The sequence below is a fragment of the Muscardinus avellanarius genome (assembly GCF_963383645.1).
Source record: "Muscardinus avellanarius genome assembly, chromosome: 4".
Taxonomy (NCBI): domain Eukaryota; kingdom Metazoa; phylum Chordata; class Mammalia; order Rodentia; family Gliridae; genus Muscardinus; species Muscardinus avellanarius.
In genome coordinates this window covers 119,522,884-119,546,050 of record NC_137789.1, presented here as the reverse complement: position 1 = coordinate 119,546,050, position 23,167 = coordinate 119,522,884, and the positions used below count along the sequence as shown (strand labels likewise).

Genomic DNA, 23,167 nt, shown 5'->3' with positions numbered 1-23,167 from the left:
AAATGGAACCCAGGGCCATTCTACCTCCAAGCTACACCCCTAGCCCTATTTTTTTATTCTTTATTTTGAAACAGGGTCTCAGTTGCAAAGGGCCTCACTAAGTAGCTGAGGCTGTCTGCGAACCGAGATCCTCCTGTCTCAGCCTCCCAAATGCTGGATTACAAGCGTGAGCCACCACGCCCGGCTGAACCATATAGTCTTTATTATTCTTCTTTTACAGTGAAGACTGAAGTGAGACGGATGTTCAAGGGAGTGAAGTGACTTGCCCAGAGTCACACAGCTAGGAAGTGAAACAGGGATTTGAACCACTGTTAGTTTGACCAGAGTTCCTGCTTTTCCTAGGAAGGAGAGGAAGACAGGTGCTTTCACCTCACTGGTAGAGCCACAGAGAGAGGTTCAGAGAGCGCCTCAAAGTCACACAGCAAGTTTGAGCCAGCTGCCAAGGCTAGGACCGAGCTCTTGAATTTAGGCATTTCCTCTGGGTCATCATTCCTGGCCATTCCCCACCACAGCCTTCAGGCCTGGTCCTCCTCCCACCTCTACACCAGGGTGGCATCCCCTACCCACCGTAGTGGTAGAGGTGAGGCGGTGGGACAAGATGGGGCACTGGTCCGTGGCGGTGACGATCAGGGTGTAGCGGCCATGGCTGATCTCATAGTCCAGCTCTTTGGCTGCACTGATGACGCCCTGAAACAGATGGAGGGACGAGGGATAGGTGGGGGTCTGGGCCCAGGAGTGGGCCCTGACCTCCTAGCCATGATGGGAGCCCTTGCACCCTCTAGACGGGTCCCCGTATACCCAAGCTCTTCATCTTCCAGCACAGGACTGCACCTTCGTTCCCTGCCCTGACATCACCAAGCTCCCTGCCAACCCTGAAGAGGGTTTGCCCCTCCCGGACCCGCCATCAGCTGCTGACCGTGTGTCTGTCGATCCGGAAGGTGTCGATGATGTTGCCTGTGATGATGGCGTAGGTCACAGTGCCATTGAGCCCTTCATCCAGGTCCAGAGCTTGGATGGTGATGAGGCTGGTGTTGATTGTGTCCGGACCTTCGTCCAGCAACACCTCATAGTGAGGCTTCTGGAACACAGGAGCGTTATCATTCTCATCCACGATGGTCACGTATACATGGGTGGTGGCCTGTGGAGCAGAGCACGGGCAGGTGCTTTGGTCAGGGGACTGGAGGGATTGAAGTGGATCCAGATGGACAGTTCTGGACTGAACTCACTGAATGTGATCCAACATGGGGAAGGAAAGGAAGAAGAAAGCATGGGAGGGAGGAAAATCTCAGGCTGGTTGAAGAAGAAAATACAGAGGCTCCATCAAAACCAATCTAGGTAACTGCTTAGGTCCAAGGTGGCACTTGTACCACCATTGCTATGGCTCTGTGCATGGCAGACATCACTAATCAACCACAGCACTGCTGAGACCAGAAGCAAGTTTGGGATTCTCGTTAGTATATGATGTAGTGATTAAAACTGGCATACGGATGGACCCCAGCAGTCACTCCAACCTAGAGCTTTGCCTAGGCCAGGGTCTTACACAGGCTGAACACAGTATTTAAGCTTCACCTACTGTTCATGTAAATGGAAGCAATACATATTTTCAGTATCGTAAAGAGGGAAGATTAATGATTGGGGCAATTCATGGGCAAAATTGGTTGAATTGTGAAAAATAAACCTCACAAAACATGGTTTCACTATCATTTTCAGCAATCCTATGATTGCCTGTCTCTGGCTGAATCTCAGGCCAACCAGATCACCAGTATCATTCAGCCAACCAGAACTCAGAAATCACTAGTCAAGAACCAAGTGGAGTGGAGCCTGGTGGTGCATATCTGTAATCCCAGTTCTCAGAAGACTGAGACAGGAGGATCACAGGTTTGAGACCAGCCTCAGCCATGTAAGGGAACTCTCACCAACCTAGTAAGACTTTGTTTCAAAACAAAAAATAAAAAGGGGTAGGGGTATAGATCAGAGGTAGAATGTCTCTGGCTTCAATACCACAAAATCCCTAATACCACAAAAACAAAACCCAAAAAACCCAGACTGAAGCCAGGCATGGTGGTGCACCTCTACAGTTCCAGCCCCACAGGGGAGCCCCTCCCACAGCTCCAGGGCTTCTCGTATGGCACCACTGCCTTCTTTTCCCCACTGGACAAGTGGGGGTAGTGGCTTAGTGTGGCTCCTAGTCTCAGCCCTCTCTAAACAGCCCCTCCATTCAACTTCAAGAAAAGTTAAGGCCTTTCTGAGTGTGCCATTTGTTTCCTGCCAGGACCCCAATGACTACAAACCACAATGAAAGATGAATCTGAAATAGCTTGGTTACAAAAACTGAAAGATGCCTGGGTGAGACTGTGAGAGCTGATGGGCAGAAAGCAGGTGGACAAAGAGCTGGGTCTAGACAAAGTGTACACACATTTCCCTTGGTCCTGGCTGGCTCCGGAGCCCCCTGCAGAGGGGTGGAGAGATGGGCAGAGACCTGGACTCCAGAAGCCTGTCACTGGCCCTGAGGAGGTGACGAGTCCTAGGATCTGTAGCTCTGGCTCTTGGGGATAGCTGTTTCCAAAGCAGGTAGGACGGGTGGCCTTGAAGAGGAGCTGTGTGACTTTGGGCACATGCTATCCCTTTTCTGGGGTGGGGGTGGGGGGTTGCTGACAGCAAAAGCACAAGGGCGCCATCCTGCATGGAAGGGGCTGGGTTCCAGTATTTCCCACCTGCTAGTCCCCCGGCGAACAGGGCTAGCTATGGTGTAGGCTGCGGGCCTGGAGGTGGAGCTCCCTATACAGCCAGCTGCTCTGCGGCCCCTCCTGCTCTGAGACCATGCTCCTCTGGCTTCTGGAGCGAGCAGGAAGGAAGCCAGCCCCAGAGACCCTCTCAGCAAGCCCTTCCTGCCTCGCCCCTGCTCAGGGAAGGTGCCTGAGGCTTCTGGTCCAGGCCCACACCTTAGGCAACCCCTGATGCAAGCCCAGGAGGCTCAGGGCAGGGGGTGGGGGGTGGGAGGAGTGCCACCCATCATTGCCAGAAGATGGCTGCAGTGGGAAGGAGGCACAGTGCCCACCTGATCTCAGTTGGCTCCACTGCCCCTAGTGGAAGGGGGTACACATTCAGCCACCAGGAAGGGCCCAGGGCTGTGCCCCCATCAGGGTCACAAGGACAAGGTGTGGGCCTGTAAAAGGTACCCTAGCAACAACATTCTGCTATACCCTTCCTCTGCTGTGGCCTTCTTTGCCCCAGGAGTGGGGCAGAGAACCCCCCCTCCCACACCCCATGGGTTTGTGGCTCAGATTTGGCCACCATGGGCACCCACAATTCCCCGCTCCCAGCCTGTCCCACTACCCTGATTCCTGACACTGCTGAACTCTGGCTGTCCTCTGTCCTTCAGCCTGGGGTCACCTGTGAGCTCAAGATTCCTGAGGGGCCAGCACCCCCCTGGAAGGTTCAGTGGGGCTGGGTACACTGGCACCAGAGCAGCACCCTTCCTCTCAGTGACCCCTGGTCCCAGCTATGGTCACCGCCTCCACTCCATTCAGGTGGCCGGTGCTCGCTCACTCTCAGGCAGGAATGCAGCACACAGCCTCTCCTTGCCTGGCTTGTGCCAGGAACTCACAGGCCTGGGGAGGAGCCTGTGGTCCCCAAAAGCTCACGGTCAAGCTTGGGAGAGCCGAAGAGCCCAGGCAAAGATGCAGCTGGTCACTCCCTCGCCCAGTGTGGTAGCCACGGTGCATGGACAGAAGGGATGGGAGGGACAGACCTGCTGTGAAGGGAAGGACTGGAGCCAGATGAGAGGAGGGACTTCCAGGTGGTGCCCTCAGGGCTGGGCAGAGATGCACTGGAAGAGAGGCCAGGGCACCCAGGGCACCAGGAGCAAGAGCAGGTACAGAGCTGGGTCAGGGAGAGAAGCTCGGATGAGATTCCATGGGACACACCACTAGACATTACATACACATTGTGTGTTCTTGGCATAGAAATGTGCAGAGCCTGCCGTGTACTCCTGCACCTGTTCCAGGCATGCATGTGTGCACACTGCGTGTACATGGAGGTGCACAATTGTGTCTCGGGCATTCACTGAATCCACAGTCATGCCCACTCCAACTTGCTTAGCTCATTACCAACATCAGGGCCTTCTCCCATCCATCTCTTCTACAACTTGAGCTGAGTCCAGGCTGGCTGGAGGATGCAGGGTTCAAGTCCTATCCCCGGCCATCTCAAAGGCAGGTGGATGAGGGCAGATTCAAACTATGCTAATCATGCCTCAAGGTAGGTGGGACGAAGCCTTCTTTTTGGGCTGTGTGAAGCAAGGATTTCCAAAAAGCACTGCTGGGAGTGGAAAGGGCTTGACACCAACTGTCAATGGTGCTGAGTTGCTGGGACTCTGGCCAGCTGGAGCCCCTCCCGCGGCGTCCTGGATATGCAGTGCGGCCCGCGGCCCCCGGGGGGCGCTGTGGCTGCTGGAGCCGGCTGGCGGCCCGCCCGCTTGCTGGGCTCGCTGGCTCCGCACTGGCTCGCACTGGTTCTCGCACTCACTCAGGAGGCTGCCCCGCCAGCTGCACTGCCTGCCGCCTGCCGCCTGCCGCTGGAGCTCCTGCAGTTCCCCTGCGAGCCCACTACCCTGAAGTGCCAGGCGCTGCTCTGCCCGACAGCGACATGGGCGTCCCCCAGGTCCCTGAGGCCGGCAGTGGGCGCTGGAGGACCCTGCTCCTTACTATCTTCCTGGCTGCGTCCCGAGGTAAGGTCCCAGGCAGCTGGGGCTGGGGAAAAGCCCTGGGAGAGGACGGCGGGTTAGGGTGGACAGACACAGGCAGGACAGAAGTCCCTATGACCTGCCGTGACTGCCGGCCAACCTGACAGGCAGCTGGGGCTGCTGGGCAGGGTGCCAAGGAGCCAAGTGCACCAGCTGAACACTGGGCACATCTGCATGACCCGAGAGCTGCCCAAGCAGCAGGCAGCGCTGTCCTCTGAGGAGTTTCTGTCCCACCCTTCCCAGCCCAGAGAGCCCCAGGCACGGGGCTCCTGTAAGGCTGGAGAGGGACCGGATGGGGGCAGTCCCGGTGTGTACTAGTGGATGTGACTGGCTTTTGACAGCTCTGGTATCTCCTTGCCCTTCTGACCTCAGGGCCCCAGTACTCAGCCAGGGTCCTCCCCTGTTGACATTCCTGGGAAAGCTTTGGCGGTCACTGGTCCACTTCTAGAATTCCCTATTTCGTGGGTCTGATAGCCAAAGTGGCCAGTGGGTTCTTGACACCTGCAAGGCTGCAGTTCAGAGAGCAGCATGCGACACTGGGGAAGACAAGGGACACTATCTCTGTCTGAGCCCTTTCTGGGTTCTTGGATAATTTATGTCATCTTTCTGGCCTCAGTTTCCTGAGTTCAAACACAGAAGCCTAACACACGGAGGCTCTACTTCCAAAACCACGGGACACCATCTGTGACTTGGCCAGGGCATAGGGTCTCCTGGGGGCGGGGCAGAGGTTCTGGAATTTGCAGTCTGGGCCCTGGTTCTTGCCTGTCCAGAGTTGAAGAGGCTGAATCTCAAGGGATGAAGGGGGCAGCTGGCAGCTGTGGATCCAAACTTCATGGGAAAGGCCCAGGGAAAGAGTGAGTCACGGAAGGGATGAGAGGGAGGCAGGACGGAGGTGGAAGGTTTGGCAGAGACACTCAATAGGCAGGTCAGAAGAAGGCAGAAGATAGGCTGAGCAGAGAGGAGGACTTTGAGAGAAGCTTGGAGGATGCCCCAGAAACAAGATAGGGTGGTTATAGGCAGCATGTTGTTATCTAGCACTGCGAGGCCCCCTGAGAGTCTGATAAGGAAAATGGAGCCCACACCCGCAGAGCGGCCTAAGCCTGGGCTGGATGTCCCCCAAGATGATCCCTGAAAGGAGAGGATCGGGGTGTGGGGAGGGAATGGTGTAGCCTGGCACCAAGGCCACAGCTCATGGCAGGGATGGCCCCAGGCAGAGCAGAGGACAGTGGCAGCAGGAAGGCTAGCACCCCACCCCATCATGGGCCACCTGCCCCAGGTGACTCTGCACAGCCCTTCCTGGTTTTTTTTTAACCCTTTCCCTGCCCTCAGCAGTTCCAGTTGGGACACTGAGTCCTAGAGCATTGGTATCCGACTCACAGCACATATAGTAGTGGAGAAGCCGAGAGGGGAGCTCAGAACCCCTCACCCTATCACGCTATGGAGCTGGGAGCCCTCACTCCAAGACGTCTTGGTTACTCAGACTACTTGGTGTGCCAAAAGGCCATCTCTCCGCAGCCCAGCTTAGAGAGGTCGCTAGGCTTCCAGGCAGCTTCCAGAGAAAGGGATCAGGAGGCTCCTCCTCCTATCTTCAAATTGTTCTGGCTTCAGTGCTAACTGGAACTGGACATACTTGCTAGTGGACATTCCTCCTCCTACCTCGCACAGTGTGCAGCGAGGAGGACCAGAGGCCTGGGGGCTGAGACATGGGCACTGTTCTGGGCAGAACTGTCCAAGGTCAAGGCCTTTGTGCTTCTGGGGCAGACCTGTTTTCAGCCCTTGGGCTGGGCCAGCACCAAGGAGAATGACAGTTGTAAGGTGCCCACGATCCCAGGAAACATCAATGTTACCCCTTCCATGGGCCTGACTCAGAGCGGGACAGGTGGAGGGGCACCTCTGGGGCCAGGACTCAGCAGAGCCCAAGAGTGCAAGAGTCTTTTTTATCCCACAGGCATTTCCAGGGGTTGTGGAAGTTACCATCTTTGCCCTGTGCTCCAGGCTGACTCAGTCCCAAACTCAGACCAATGCATTGAAGCTCTGGGGGTGCACTGGGCTGGGGAGGGCCTGACCCATCTTTCCCCTTCATGGTAAATGAGGCTGCAGGAGCTTGTTGAGTAACCCATGCTGCAAGCCTGACACAACAGTGGTCAGTTCTTAGGAAATCCGTGGCCCACTTCCCAGAGGCCCTGGAGTGGAGGCAAGCAGCCTGTGCCAGTCCGTGGGCACGTGAGGGCTTCTGTGTTATGCCAGGAAAATTCAGGGACTAGGAATACTGAGGAGCCCCCTGCTGAGCTCGGATCACTGCTCCTGTTTGCCCAAGCAGGGCATAGATTCCCTGCTGAGGCCTGGCCTGTGCAGGAGGAAGGAAGGGAGGGAGGGGTCCTTGGGGCCCACCTGAGCCCATATTTCTAGCCCAAGGACCTGGGTTTTAGGCCATCTGTTGGTGCATGGTCAGTCTGGCCTCACCAGAGGAGGGTGTGCCAGGGATCAGCACGATCCCATGGATCCCATTAGCAGTTGTGGCATGGCCATGGCCTTTCCAGTGGCATCCCAGAGTGGGAACACAAAGCAAGGGGTCAGGAGTTGTGGGTCCTGCACGCTGGGCTCACATATGGCCCTTGATTGGCTTTGGAAGTCAGGTAGACCTAGGTTCAAATCCCAAGCTGGCCACTTAGTGCTATGTGATATCAGACAAGTTCCCCAGCATCCCTGGGCAAGTTCCCCCATCTTAAATTGGGGTGACAGCTCCTCTTGAAGAGGAAGTTGTGCAGAACAGATGAGCAGATACCTCACCCAGTGCCCGATGCTTGTGAAAGCTGTGTAGCATGTTACCTCTTCAGCTGGGGACCCATGTTGTTGGCTTTACACAAGAGCTCCCTGCTGCCTACAGGCCCTGCAGAGTGGGGCATGGGAAGGAGCGGACCTTCTAGAATCCTGGAGTCTGAAGGATGCTTGCGCTGGGCCCAGACAACCTCAGGTACCCACTTAGAGGCACTTAGAGTCTGAAATGTCCATGGAGGTGCCCACAGGTTCTCCTCTTTAAAGTCCTCCAGAGATGGGACATTGCAACTCCACGGCAAGCCTGGCCCAGGGTTGGCTTATCTCTGTGGGGTCTTTCTTGCATCTGAGTACCTTTGGCTGCTGATCCATCCCCCAAAAGAAAGACAGCATCCACCATCTTGCCCATCAGTAATTCAGTAATGAAGTTGTCCTGCAACTGACCAAGCCAGCCCAGTTTCCTTTAGCCTTTCTCCTCAGGATCTTGTTGCCCGTGGCAACTTGGGGTCAAGTCCTGCCTCTGCTGTTCACTCCCTGTGGGATCCAGAGCACACACTTTCCCTTTGTCTGCGCTGTGGGCAGTTCGGGTGACGTGGTCTCAGTGAGGCAGGCTGCTCTCTTCTGAAGGTAATTCCATGGTGATGGTTTCTGACCTCATTTGCTCATCCCCTTTGTCATTTCTGCAGTGTCTGCCTATCATCCTATCTACTTAGTTTTTTTTTTTCTTCAGATCTACTCATATTTTTTTTTTGTTTGTTTGAGTAAGTAGATTTTTAAAAGGAAAATTTATGTCACTGTCATAGTGGAACGCCAGTATCACCTGCCATAAATAGAACAAAGTTGAATAAGTACATAATAGGAAAACCAAATAAAGGTATTAACTCTGAGCTGGAAACTTTAGCCTGGGGAAGGCTCTGAGTTTGAAACCTGCTGCTGTCTCTTGCAAAATTATTATGATAAGAGAGAAGAAGAATGGGAGATTAGTAAGTGGCTGGGGAGATGTTTTGAAGACACGGGGACATCAAACTGGGACTTTCTCTTTGATGTAATCGGGACTGAGAGAGAATTGAAAAGAGAATAACTTTCTCTCAGTATGATTCAATGTTATTTAATGTCGTCAAACCAAAAGTAAAACTACCTAAGTTATAGAAGCTGCCAGGCAAGCTAGGCCCTCATTGGCCAGGCCATCTGTCCATCCATGGGCAGGAGGTGGGGCCTTTAGTCAGTGCCTAGCTACCTCTGGTCTCCAGAATCCGATGGCAGCAGATATCCAGAGACCTGGGTCCGAATATCCTCTTACCACTGACAGCTGTGAGACTCTGGCAAGCTCCGAAAGCTCTCTGCGCTTTGCTTCCTCATCTGTAAAATGCAGGTGATCCCAGCACCAAGCTCACAGGTGGGGGGATTAAATAAGCGAATCCAAAGTGCTAAGAAAGATGTTCAAGGCAAAGAAGCTACAGTGGTCCGGACCAGCGGCCCTGTGTAGGAACTTAGGGAGTCCTCACAGCATAAGCGCCTGAAGGTGCTGTTGTCCTTGGGAGGCCCACAGGGTCTGCAGCCATCCCGAGGAGCCTCCCTGTCCAGGCCAGCTCTGGCCCGCTGCCCAGGCCCTCCCCGGAGGCTCCCTGTCCACCCACAGACGCTTTTCCCAAGGTGCTGGAAGTGCGGCTTCCTCCCATAGAGCCCGGCTTCCCCTTCCCGGCCTCCTGGTCTGATGTGAATGGACACTTCCTGCTGGAGCAGGTATCAATAAACACATCTGAGATGCCCTTTGTCCTCGCTGACCAGAGAGCCCCCTGGGCAGACTTGCTGGCTTCAACGCCTCAGCTTTCGCCCTGGGGCACTTCCTATCTGAGAGTCAGCAGACTCCATCTTGATCCCTGTGTCTCTGACCCTCTGCATCTTGGCAAAGACAGATTCCGGCCTTTTCCTGTAGTCCCTGTGGATGCTCCTGGGGAACCGAGACGGGAAGGGAGCTGGGACCGGCTCTGTCGTGTGCTGGAGCCTCCTGCGAGAACAGTGCCCCGGCCTTTTTCATCTAGCAACAGCAAGGGATTGATTACTGTTTACTCTCAACCCTAGCAGCTGGACAGAGTTCAGATGTTCGGGTGGGGCCTGGGAGGCCTGACTAATCAAGTTGGGGACCACCTCCTAAGGCCTGGGCGTCACCTTGGCAACTGTGGGCAAAGCTCATGCCTGTCAGGGAAAATACGCAGGCCTGTTCACACCCACACACACCCATCCCGTGCACACCCCACGGGGCTCAGCCAGAGCCTGCTGAGTGGAAAGAGGTGAAGGTCATCCATCCTGGGTCCCGAGAAGATGCCTAGCAAGAGCTTTCCCTGTCCCTGGAGGAAAAGTGAACCGCGGGCCCAACTCACCTTTGGCTGAGTGACCACAGACAGAAAGCGGCAGAACAGGACAATCTGGAAGTGAATGCCTCTCTGCCCCGGCCTGGCTTATGTTAGGATCTTGCTAAATATTTGTGGAATGAAAGAATGGTGTTTTCAGTTTGGGCCTGAGGCCGAGCAAGGATCCTTGCAAAGAAGAACGTTGAGGTCAAGTCAGGGTCAGTCCCATCTCTACATAGCTGAAAGATGAGTGTCAGCTCCACCCACGGGTGGGGGGGGAGCTCTTCCTGTCTGCAGAGCTGGGCTCTAAGGTGTGGAGCTCAGTTCAGCCACAGAAGGCTGTGTGGCCTTGGGCAAGTTGCTTGACTTCTCTGAGTCTGTGTCTGCGTCTCTACAATTGGAACGATAACCCCCCACATCAGGGAGTGTTGGAAAATTTATATGAGGCAAGGATAGATGCTTAGCAAGTACCTAACACAGAATAAATGGCTATAAGGCAGCACGGATGTCCCTCCTGCCCACAGAGTCTCAGAGCCAGAAGGGTCCTTGGAACAGGAACATGAGGAGTCTCCCAAGCGGAGATGAAGAGAGGGAGGCAAGGGCACCGCTGCAGAGCCCTGGGGCCCCGGGGTCTCACTGCTCAGGCCGGAGCTGTGAGGCTGCCCTCCAGAGCTGTCCTGGCTCAACAGGTGCCCGGCTACTTCAGGAGCCTGCGGGCAGGGCTCTGCTTGCCTTCCTGTGCTGCTGGCTCTTGGCCACCCTGGAGCCAGGCCCTTCCTCCCCACCCACTCTGCCGGGTCTCTGACAATGACCCAGGTGTCCAGAAGGATCTGCTGCTGACAATAAGCAACATCCTCCAGCCTCATAATTATAATTCCAGCCGGGCGATGGGAACCCGCTAACAGGAGCCGTGCGCATGCGCGGAGGCCCTGGCTCCTCAGTCTGCCCCCAGCGCTGAGCCTGGGAGTCCCCTCCCTCCCAAGGACAGCCTGCACCGGGGCTTTGCCCAGCTGGAGCCTCAGACACAACAAAAGGGACCTTTCTGTCCCCCTAACAAACAAACAAACAAACAAACAAACAAACAAACAAAATTCTTGGATCTGAGGCCCTCCCTTATCTGGCTTGAAATGGAGCAGTCTCCCCAAACCTGCCTCCCAGGGCAGCTTCTCCTTTTTTCTAAAAGGGGAAGAGGTCCTTTTAGGACCTGGGGGTGTTTGGGGGGATTAAGCAATGCCCCTGACCTGTGGTCTCTAGGTCCCCTGTAGGATCTCAGGGAAAGTGCCTCCAGGGCCGAGACTCATCCCCGCTGCTGGGCCCCTCTCAGCCAGGGCCCTGCCCTTCTGAACAGGGAAACCCAGCTACCGCCACATCTGGGCCCTGACCCTCCACACCTGTGTACTCAGTGGCCCTGCCCCCACCTGTCTCAGCTTTGCTCCCACCCCCTGTACATTTGCACTGTACAGGCTCCCATTGGGGTGAATACAGCAGGTGGTGGATTTGGCCCCCCAGGGTTGGAGATGATGTTCGGTAAAAGGAAGGAGGGTGGTCGGCAGGAGAGGTGCTGGTGGGAGCTACCAAGCACCTGAGGTGGAAGGGGCAGAAGAGGGCCCACTCTTTGGATGGGTTTTGGGGGTTCCTGGGGGAGCCTTTTCTCTGGCCACGCCCCATCTCTCAGTCATTCTGTCTGCTCAGTGTGGTAGCTTGTATTCCCCTCATTGCCCAGGTGAGCAGGCTGCGGATCACATAGCTAGACAGAGGCGCAAGGACTCCACCCAGCATTTTGTTTTGAAAAGCCAGAGCTTTGAAGGTCTGCACAGTTAAATGCTGGAGGAACAGAGTAGGGTAAAGAGGACTAGGGGCTGCTTCATGTGCTTATTGGGAGGGGACTGGAACATGGTTCTAAGGTTGGGGGGGCAGGTGCAGGGATCAGACGATGTCTCCTGCATTCCATGTGCATTTCCCCACTTCCCTGCTGCCTTGCCTGGGGTACCTGTGCCCCTTGCTAAATCCTATCTGTCATGGAGTCCAAAGACCCTTCCTTCTTCCTGAAGTGCCCTGACCATCCCCAGAAGGCCATTTCTTTCCTCCTCCAAGTGTTCTGAAGTGGGCCCTGACTGCCTCTGTCCAGGCTTCCTACATCACCAGTGCAGGCTTCTCTGCTCAGCAAGGCCACTGGCTGGCAAGGGGGGCATCCAGGCGAGGCCCAGCATCGGGCAGCAGCCTTGCACATGCAGGTGCCCACTGAGGAGGAGGCGGGAGGCATGTCCTATCCTAGGAACAGGAGGGGGCAGAAGGAGTCAGTGGCCCCCAAAAGGGTAGCTAAAGACAAAAAGCTGCCACTCCATGGGCTTTTTGCTGTGCGTCCTGCGTCTTACTGGACGGCACTGGGTATGGAGGCTGTGGTGCAGGGGCAGCCCAGGCAGAGCCTCAGTGCCTGCAGCTGGGAGCTGGAGCCAGGGTGCATGCTGTCCCTGGGAGAGGGCCACACTCTGCTGGCCGCCTGCGTTGGAGTCTTTCCTGGCCGTGTTCCACACAGCACAGTCCCCAGGGCACCGCCACTTGGGAAGGCTCTGCTCCTCCACGCAGCCTGGGATGGAGTGTGGTCTGTACTAAAGAAGAAGCCAGGCTGGGGTGGGTCAGCTGACTTGCCCCAAGCCTGTGGCCGGGGAGGGGGAGCGGCACAGGCTGAGGTTCCCTGGTGCTGGTCCAGGGAGGCCAGAGAACAGCACTCACTCAGGCTGGTGACCGGAGTCTCTTCTCTCTGAGCAGGTCTGGTGGCCGCCTTCAAGGTTGCCACTCCATATTCCCTGTACGTGTGTCCGGAGGGAGAGAACGTGACCCTCACCTGCAGGCTCTTGGGCCCCGTGTCCAAAGGGCACGATGTGACCTTCTACAAGACATGGTACCGCAGCTCGCGGGGTGAGGTGCAGGTCTGCACGGAGCGCCGGCCCATTCGCAACCTCACGTTCCAGGAGCTTCACCTGTACCATGGGGGCCACCAGATCTCCAACACCAGCCAGAATCTGGCCCGGAGCCATGGGCTGGAGTCAGCCTCGGACCACCACGGCAACTTCTCTATCACCATGCGCAACCTGACACGGTGGGACGGCGGCCTGTACTGCTGCTTGGTGGTGGAGCTTAAGCACCACCACTCGGAGCACAGGGTCCACGGTGCCATGGAGCTGCAGGTGCAGAGAGGTGAGCTGCCTGTAGGTACAGCTGGGGGCCTGGGGTGCGAGTGAACCGCCGTGTGCACATGTCTGCTCTGCTGAGCACCTGAGGGACACTGGGTAGCGGTGTGGGCACCTGCTGCACCCACCTGCTCCTGAAGTGGCACCAGAATGGGCAAGGCCAGAAGGTGCCAGGGTGCATCTGTGCATGTGCGTGCATGTGTGCATGCCTGTACAGGCTCCCATTGGGCCAGCACTGCCAAGCGGGCACTAGAGGGGGACGCTGGCCAGGATGAGCCTCCTGGGCCTGTGACCCAGCTAACAGCCCTTCTGTTTGTTCCCACAGGCAAAGATGCTCCAACCAAATGCATCATGTACCCATCCTCCCCCCAGGAAAGCGAAAGTAAGGACCACCCTCTCAGCCTTCCCTGCTTTTCCATTCTCTCTGTCCTCATCATCAACCCTGTTCTGAACCCTGACCTCACTGCCTCATACCTGAGAACCGGCTTTCTTCCTCTGTTGCCCCAAGACCTTTGGCTTCCTCCCTGGCTGCAGCCCTGGGAGTCCATTCTCCTTCCAGTTGCTCTGACCTCCCTGAGGGTCTGTGAAGCAGGCCTCATGCAGACAGAGGCCCAGAGAGGCATTACTACTCGCCAAACTCACACCAGTAAGGGTGGTGTGGCAGGGATGCAGCCCGCTTAGCTCTGCTCACTCCCCTCTCCCCGCATGGGAGGGGGAGGAGACTGGGTGTGCAGAGCCATGGGTAGCTGTCAGCAGCAGTGTTTGTCTAGTGAGGTGCCCAGAGGGTAAGGGGACACTGTTCTTGGGGGTGGCTGGGCATTCAGAGGCCAGGCAGGAAAGCCCAGCAGCTTGGAGACAGCAGGCCAGAGGATGCTTCTTAGGGTTGGCGCATGCTCCTCATCCTCACGTCCTTCTAGCCACCCAGTATTTATCAAGTGTCCAGTATGGACCAGCTCCTGCCCAGGCACTACAGATACAGAAGGAAAAACTGGGTCCCTGACCTCCAGGAGAATGTGCACAAGGGCTGACGCCAGGATGGGTACAACTAAACTATAGCCCCAGCCAAGCCCCAGCTGGAAGGCCAGGACTACTTTAACTCAAACTATCCATTAGAACAAACAAACAAACAAACAAACAAACACATAGACCAGCCAGGAACAAAATCAGAGTATGCATTTTAGTCGGAGCCAGACTTCTGTGGACCTCAGAAGGTTCCAGGCCCTCTCCGGGCACACCATAGAGCTGTGGGCCTTGCTTCCCCTCCGAGTGACTGCTGCGTTCCCTCTCGGCAGCTCAGGACAGTGTGCACACGGGCCTATGGAGAAGTTTGAGTGGCTGGCCCAGTGGGAATGAGCAATGGTCACGTGTAGACTGTCACCTCCCCCACTGCCTCATGTCACAGGAGGGGAAACCGAGGCACAAACAGGTGGCTCCTAGTCTCTCGGACCCAGAGTGAGAGATGTCAGGGTACCCTGACTGTGGGCCAGCTGCCTGCCCCTAGATCAGCGCCATTTGCTGAAAGTAAGCCATAAACTTTCAGTATTGGAATGGTGCTGGAGAGAGGAGGTGCTCAGAGGGGAGAGAGTGGAGCCTGGGCTCATTTCTCTTGACCTGGCCTCCAGAGAAGGGTTCAGCTAAAGGAAGGTGCCTGGGCAGGCCCAGGAGTGAGGCTGAAAAAGGGCAGAGTGAGGCAGAAACCTGGATCTTGGCTGTCAGGAGTGGGCCAGACGTCCCTTGCTGGGCACCTCTGCCCCTGGCTTTCGACATTTTCATCTCTCTCCTATGCTTGAGGCTGTAGCATTAAGCCTCTGCTTCCTTAGAGTTCCTGTCCCGGGACTTGGCTCCTCAAAGGCCAAAGGGGACCTTGAGACAGGGTCTAAGTTGCCCAGGCTGGCCTCAAACTTTCAATCCTCCTGCCTTGGCCTCGCCTCCTGAGGGGCTGGGACCCCAGGTGTGAACCACTGTGCCTGGCTCTGTTGTTACTCCTCGCACACTTCTAGAACTGACTTCCAAAGTCAACTCGTCCATCCCCCTGTGCCAGGACAGGGTGGTGGGCGTGGTCTTGTTTCCTAATGATTCTAGACCATCTGCATGGGGAGCGTGTCACTGCTCACAGGCATCCGGGCTGGGTGCCGGATGCTCTTTCCTGCTGTCACGTACCTTCTGAAGGTCCCGGCCCCTGCACTAAGACAGGTGCTCAGAGCACCCAGTCAGTTAATAATTCTGCAGGCCAAGAAGTTCTTTGAATTTTCCTTTTCTAACTTCAGCCTGAGTCTCTGAATGTTATTTTGGGATATGGAGAATATCCAAGCCATAAAATTAGTGCAAGTCCTGTGGGCCTGAGGTGGGAAGGAGTAATGGGGAGGGAGGCTAGGGGGAGGTGATGCCCACCTAGCCCCTGAGCTACAGGGGCTGTGGTTCTTCACTGAGCTCAGGGAAGGGGGCTGGGTAGCCCATCTCTTTCCTTTCCCCAGCCCAACACAGCAGAATGTGCTATCTACTCTCCTCCTGCCTCCTCCCTGACAGCCAGAGGGCTCAACCCCCAGCAGCCCAACTCCCTCCTCCACAGAGACCCACGGGGAACCTGGCAGGGCCTCGACAGAGACCAACTGCACAGGCCAGCCCTCCTGTCCCACCCTGCTGGGCAAGTGCCTGGCACATTCTCCAGCACGGTGTTGGCATTTGCTTCTGCCAAGGCCTGGTCACCTCCCCAGCATGAGCCTGGCTCTGGATGCTGACCAAGCATGCCCCTCTCCCCCAGTGGGTACTGGGGAGAGGGATGGGGAACTATGGCCAGGCTGGGCTTTGCATAGTTGCCCATAGCTTCAGAGGTCAGCTGGGCCCACAGGCCTGTCCCCAAAGCCCCACCCCAGCCTCAACACTCAGCCTCTCAATTCTGATTGTCTAGAGGGGCCACAGAGGGAGACCTCCACCTGAGGATGAGAAGCAGGCAAGATCTAGCTCAGGCAGATGGTATTAGTGAGCACCTGGTGGAAGGTTGCTTAGTAACAGTGGAAGGAGACCTGCTTTGATGAGCAGAAAAGTGTGTTTGCAAACCAGTTTCTCAGATATTGCCCACAGTATGGTCCTTTGATGGGGTTTAGAAATACGGAAACTCTTGAGTTATAGAATGCTTTTGCTTTCAAAATTCCATGTGAAAATGCAGCCTCACTAAATCTGCAGGAACCCTGCTTTAATGTGGAGTGGAACCTGCTTTGTAATTAGCCCAGCAATTGCTCCTGTATGGAAGAGTACTTCTAAAATGCTTGAACACTGATTGTTCTCCTGCCCTGCGAACAAACCCCCTGCAAGCTAGTTTACGCCGCTGGGTTGTTTGGCCGTACCATGAGATGAAAATGGCCTTCATTCCCAAATCGAATGCAGAGGCAACATTTCGACGAGGGCTACCCTACCCGCAGAGCTCTCCAGGGCAAAGCGGCTACCGTGTCGAGGCAGAGTGGCCGTCTTTTGGCCCAGGGGAGGGCTCAAATCGGGAAGGAAACACGCTTAGACTGTTGTGGTTCCGCGGGCTCGTCTGTTCCCAGCTAAACCCCTGGAGTCAGCAGATAGACTAAAATAAATCAAGCCTCCCCACGCTGTGGAGATTGTGAAGCAGTACAACCTTTTTGGAGGGTAATTTAGCAATAGCCGGAGTGAAAACTTGCATCCTGTACTCTTTGGCTCAGCACTTTGCTGGGAATTTATGTCTAGATGCGCTTGCCCAAGCGAGCAGGGATGTGAGCACAAGTTCACAGCTATAGAATCAACTAGGCTGAAAATGGAGCAAACGACGTGCCCAGCAGTCGGGGATGTTTCAATAAATCTGGGGTCAGCTGTGCGTGATAAAGCTCTAAGCAGATTGCCCTGGGCCTCTGCACTGAAATGGTGGCGAGGTGTCTGTTCTGCTCGGCAGCAAGAGCGGTTGTCCTCTGAGTTCCTGTTTGCTGTATGTGCAGGGAGTGGGTCTAGATGGACAGACCAGGGGCTGGGACAGCGAGGGCCTCTTTGAAGGGGGACAACTAAAGGGGGAGGAGAGAACTTTTGAATACTTTTTAACTTTTTTTTTTTTTTTCAGTACTGGAGATGGAACCCAGGGTCATTCTACCTCTGAGCTACACCCCCAGCCCATTTTTTTTTATTCTTTATTTTGAAAAAGGGTCTTACTGAGTTGCAAAGGGCCTCACTAAGTAGCTGAGGCTGTCCGTGAACCACGATCCTCCAGTCTCAGTCTCCCAAATGCTGGGAGTACAAGTGTGCACCACCACGCCCGGCTAAATGCTGGGATTACAAGCATGTGCCGCCATGCCCGGCTAACTTATTCATTTTGTTAAGTTAAAAAATTTTAAAATGGCCAGAATCAGTGATACATGCCTGCAATCCCAGTACTTGGGAGGCTGAGGTAGAAGGATTGCAGGTACGAGGCCAATTTTAACAATTTAGCGAAACCCTCAGCAACTTAGCCAGGCCCTCAAAATGAAAAAAATAAAAAGAGTTGGTAGTATAGCTTGGAGGTAGAATGCCCCTGGGTTCAATCTCTAGTACCAGAAAAAATAATTAAAAAAAAAATGTCTGGCAAATTTGAATGTTCTTGCTACAAGTGTTTTTTCTTCCATGACATTGAGATCAAGAGGTGGGGTTTCCTGGGGCCCAGCCCCAGAGCCAAGGGGCCCCTCAGGGGGTGGGTTGGGCTATTTTTTAAATCCCAGTTAAACATATGACATAAAATGTGCCATTTTAACCATCTTTGAATGCAGCGAAACCACATTCTCAATGTTGAGCACCTGCTACCATTTGTTTCTAAGCTTTTTTTTCATCATTTGGGTCCTTTTGACCTTGAACTCTGTGGCATGGGGGATCTGTGAAGAGCCTGCTTCCCAGGGTGGTCCAGCTGTTCCTTGTGGGCAGGAAAGATATCAGTTCTCTCTTCCCTGGAGCTGCCTTAGATATAAGTGACGGGGATCTTGGCATACCTGTGGGGAGGCACAGGGATGTCTTGGAAAGGAGGTTGCCAGACCTTCCCAACCTCTGCCGGTCCCTGAGTTTCTGGCTCTGGTTGAGAGTGGATTCCCCCTGCTGCTGGGCCTCAGTTACCCTTGAGGAGCATCACGGATCTCACCTTGGCTACTTCTCTGTCCTTACAGACATCACAGCTGCAGCCCTGGCCACTGGCGCCTGCATCGTGGGAATCCTCTGTCTCCCGCTCATCCTGCTCATGGTCTACAAGCAGAGGCAGGCTGCCTCCCACCGCCGTGAGTACCTGCCGAGCCTGGCTCCTGGGATTAGCAAAGGCGCCAGGCAGACTTGGTTCTGCGCCATTCCTTGCTACATGCCCTGAAGGAAGCCAGGCTCCTTGGCCAAAAGAGGAGGGGACACGGGCACACCGTTTCTGGGGCCTGAGTGGCCGCCAGCTGCTTTGACTCCCAGACAAGGCTGTCTGGGAGTCAAATTTATCAGTGAATGAATGGATAATCATAGGAGTCATAGGAAGAGCTCAGAGTGGTTGATAAAAAGGGTGCCATTCAGAATTCTTTTGGGGACTTGCTATAATGCACAGGTAGGTTTGATTTATAATTAATAGCAATTGCTGAGACTAAAATGACTTGTATCCGAAGTGGAAGGGGTTTGAGGGATCACTTAGCTCAGTCTTCCCCTTTTACCGAGAAGCGTAAGGTCAGTGAGATGGGTAACTAACCAAGTGTTGTGGAACTTAGTGAGCGTCAGAGCTAAGACTCAACCTCGGCTCAACCTTGCTCCTTCCAGGGGATGCAATTCCACCATATGATAGAAACGCCCATCAGCACAGGCACTAGAGCCAATGGCACCTGCTGCTGGGACTGCTGTGCCAGGCTCCATGCCAAGCTTGTCACATTAGTCCTCATTAGTCTTCAGAACAACTCTCGAGAACTTGGTACCACTATCTTTCCTGTTTCACAGATGGGCAAACTGAGGCTCAGAGAGGGTATGTAGCTTGCTCAAGGAAACACACAGCAAAGGAGAGATGAAGTCAGGCTTCAGGTTCATGGCCACAAACACTCTCTGTAGCCCTGTTCTGTGTGACAGTGGCCCTTGCCCTCCTCTGACCCTACCCATGAGCCTTGCTCAAGCTGTGTCTTCCCAGAGGGGGAGGATGGTCATCCTCTGTCTTGCAGCCACATTCCTCTCCCTGGCTGCAGAAGATCACTGGGAAGGGCCGCAGTCACCAGGTCACACCTTTGGCCTCCACATCCTTCCCTGCCCTCTCTCCTAAAGGCCCCACCTGAGGCCCCACAGTGGATCCCTTGGGGCGTAATCTCAGAATGGCCTTGTCCCCCTCACAAACCCACAGGGGCTCCCCAGAGGAGTCCCTGAGGCTAGCAGTGGGGGCAGAGGCGGGTAACAGGCCAGAGCAGAGGGGACCCCTCGGAGAGGGCTGGCCACAGAGTTGCCTTGAGCTGCGATCTTCTGAGGAGCGCTTCTCCTAGGTGAGGAGGGGATGAGGCAGGAGGCCATCCAGCTTGGTTCAGCTCCCAGATACAGAGGTGCTTTCTGTCCACTTGCACCAGCTCACAGAGCCACGTCATGTGGTCAGAGCAGGGCACAGAACTGGAGAACAAGCATGTTCTGGGTGGAGGATGCTGTGTTTGTGCCTGGAGTGGGGGCACTCCTGCCTGTGTGGCCTGCCAGCCTCCTCACAGGATGCCCCTCTGCCTATGGGGACTATCTAGAATAGGGATGGCTGGGGAGGGGGTCAGAGAGGAGACAGGACAGCCACCAGAACCTCCTCTACACACTGACCTCTTCATTCTAAGTCTGGCTCCTGGGACTTTCTAGAAGGTTCCAACCTATCCCAGGAGGACGTAGGTGAGCTGCACTGAAAGAAGGGGCTGGTGGTGGGGGTGCTGTGTCCCCAGACTCTAGCAGCCACTCTGGCCCGTACACCCAGCATTCTCACATGCAATAACAAAGAGGCAAAAATACTTTATCTCCTGATAAAGAGATTTTTGGAGCCAAAGGAGAAAAAAAATTGTCAGGATTTCAGACTTGGAGACAGAGACAAGAGATGCCCGGGGACAATGCTAGAAGGAACAGGTGTAAGAGAGGGGAAGCAGAGCTTCATGTCACTTCTCCTGATGTGGACCCCAGAGAAGCAGCTGCTGGATTCAGAAAACAAAATGTGCCTGGGATAGCCAGGCGTGGTGGTGCACGATTGTAATCCCAGTACTCGGGAGGCTGAGATAGGAAGATTGTAGGTTCGTGGTCAACCTCAGTGACATAGTGAGGCCCTCTGCAACTTAATGAGACCCTGTTTCAAAACAAAGAACAAAAAATAGGGCTGGGGGTGTAGCTCAGAGGTAAAATGCCTCTGGGTTCCATCTCCAGACCTGCTAATAATAATAATAATAATAATAATAATAATAATAATAAAATAGGGCTGGGGGTGTAGCTCAGAGGTAAAATGCCTCTGGGTTCAATCTCCAGTGCTGCAAAAACAAAACAAAACAAAACAAATGAATAAAATATAAAGTGCCTGGGAAACTCCAGGAACGGGCAGAGGCTGGGCAGAGTGGGTGGCAGGTGGGGCGACTGTGTGTGTGGTGTGCTTGGGCAGGAAGCTGCCAGGCCTGGAGGGGGTAATCAGGGATGAGCCATACTCAGGAAAAAAAAAGAAAGAAGAAAAAGAATGGGCTGGGGACACCCAGGAAGGCAGTTTGCTGGGTATGGATTCCTGTCCAGCTATAGACCATGGCTCATTTTTCTCCATCTCTGAAGTGGGACATCCTCGCCTGAGGGGGATGGAAGGATGGGCTGAGGGGGCAGCTGCTGCAAGCCTGCAGGAAGCCTGACACGTGGAGCTGCCCGTAAACAGGAGCCATGATTCTGGTAGATTTCAGGAACTTTTGTGTAACTTCCCCTGAGTTTGTTTTGCAGCGTGCCCCTCCCCCAGCCCGTTTCCCTTTCATAATCAGCAGCAAAGCTCCTTAAAATGAGAAGGATCTGAGGGAGTAGGTGGGGAGCTCTGAGAAAAGGGGGAAGTTGTGGGCAGTGAATCTGCTTGGTGGCCAGTTTGGGGGCTGGGGAACCCCAAGAGTGGGGCAAAGCAGCGGCAGCATGGTTGGAGAGGTGAAAATGCGTAGACTGGTTGGGAAGCGATTAGGTGCTCAGACCCCTTGATGTTCCCCGAGAGGTGTCAGCTCTATTAGGTAACCTGGAGGACGCCACAAGAAAGGACTAGGAACCCTCTAATTAGGAACTGACCTTGACCACTCCACCCAGTAAGTCATGGCCAAAGACCAAAAAGGGACAAATGTCCAAACAGGAAATCACACTTCACGAACTCAAGAGCCAGGCCTTGGGCTGATGCTTTAATTCTGAAGGTCTTATACTGTGTAAGGCAAGCTGCAGGAGCATGAGCTGCCTTTCCTGGTGGCAAACTGCCCCACGTATCTGCAAGTGTGGACTGTTTCTCTTACTGATGATTACCTGCTTGTTGCTCAATGAGGCCCACGTACTGCACAGACATGCAAAGTAGGGCCACAGGGGCCTCCCGTGAACAGAAGTGAAGTCCAGGCCCAGCAGAACCTGCCTGGATGTGCTCCTGTACCCTGAGGGTCATCTGCCAGTGGGGGCAGGGATAGGGCCCTGGGGAGTCTTCCTTTCTGTGACCAGCTTCTCTCTGTCCCTAGGTGCTCAGGAGTTGGTGCGGATGGACAGGTAAGACTTGTGGAGACCAGCTGTCAGGCAAGGGCTATTTCTGTGCAGTAGGAATGCTGTTGCTCTACCTAGCATGGCAGGGCATCTGCAGCTGGAGCCACACATCTGTCCTGGCTGGCTGTTTACTCTTTAGGCTGAGTCCTGATTCTGCTTGAAAGTGCTATGCACCTGTCTTCTGGGCCTCCGTGGTCAGCCTGGGCTGTAATGGGTAGGGGAGAAGCAGTTGACATTGAAATATGCAAAGGAGGCCATCGGGTGGGGCCCAGTCCACCCTGGAGCAGGGCTCCTCCCTGTAGGAGTCAGGCTCACAGCATCTGTCCCCCCTCAATTCATCCTTCATCCCCCTCAGGTGAGGATGTTGGTCCCACTTTAAAAGAGCCATGGGGCATCTCAGCCAGGAGGGTGCCTGCTGAAGGGCCAGAGAAACAGCAGGTCAGGGATGGGTGGGCAAGGGAGTGTGTGTTCTGTCCTCTGGGCAGGATGGCAGCCTGTTGCTGGCCCAGAAGTCGGGCTCAGGAATAAGCCACTCTCAGGAGCTTGGCCCTAGTCCCATTGCACCCAACCCAGAGCTTCTCTGTGTGTTTGCAAGGGATGATTTCCATGACAGGTCAAAGGAAGCCCTGCTGGGATCTCAGAGTGGGAGGGGCCTTTAGAGGTTCCCTGCTTCCCCTCTGGGAAGAGAAAGGAGCTCAAACATGCTTTGGGGACACTCAACCCCAATGCCATTAACCGTACTGGCCAAAGAGAAATGTGTCCCCAGACTCCCAAGGCAGGTGTTTTACAAGTGTCTGCCTGCCTGATGGTCAGACCGCAGGAGCGACTATGGTCACTTTTGGTGGCTCCTCTGGCACCTGCAGCTTGGGCAGGTGGGAGAGTGCCTGGTTCCTCTTTTCCATGTGCTACAAGAGGCTGCTGGGGCCTGTGAGGGAGGCAGAGAGAAGAGAACAGGGCAGGCAGGGAGGCAGAGGCCATTCTCTGGGCAGCACAAGTGACCTTCCATTCTGATTCTCTGGCAGCAACATCCAAGGACTTGAAAACCCTGGCTTCGAGGCCTCTCCGCCCACCCAGGTGCTGCCTGAGGCCAAGGCCAGGCCCCCCTTGTCCTACATGGCCCAGCGGCAGCCTTCTGAGTCCGGGCGGCACCTGCTCTCAGAGCCTAGCACTCCTCTGTCTCCTCCAGGCCCTGGGGACGTCTTCTTTCCATCCCTGGGTGAGTGCTTCCTGACCTCTCAGCACCTCACAGACCCCACCATCTGCAGAGCACCCCCTGGGGAATCCTGGCACCCTCATGGCATGGGGCTGGAGTGGGAGAGACAGAGCAGCTCCCCATTCACCCCGCTGCTCCTTTCTTTTGCAGACCCAGTTCCGGACTCTCCAAACTTCGAGGACATCTAGACTGACCTGGGGACAGCAGGCAG

The 23,167-nt window shown here is 55.0% G+C and overlaps 1 protein-coding gene across 1 annotated transcript; it reads left to right on the top strand.

The window, feature by feature from the left end:
• Positions 1-4,644: 4,644 nt before the first annotated feature.
• Positions 4,645-23,144, top strand: VSIR (V-set immunoregulatory receptor; the record flags this gene model as incomplete). The annotated part of the gene is made up of 7 exons (XM_080694591.1): positions 4,645-4,726; positions 12,637-13,065; positions 13,384-13,440; positions 18,200-18,307; positions 21,722-21,749; positions 22,766-22,959; positions 23,107-23,144. The coding sequence occupies 7 exons, from the start codon at positions 4,645-4,647 to the stop codon at positions 23,142-23,144; spliced, it is 936 nt and encodes a 311-aa protein (XP_080550717.1).
• Positions 23,145-23,167: the final 23 nt, after the last annotated feature.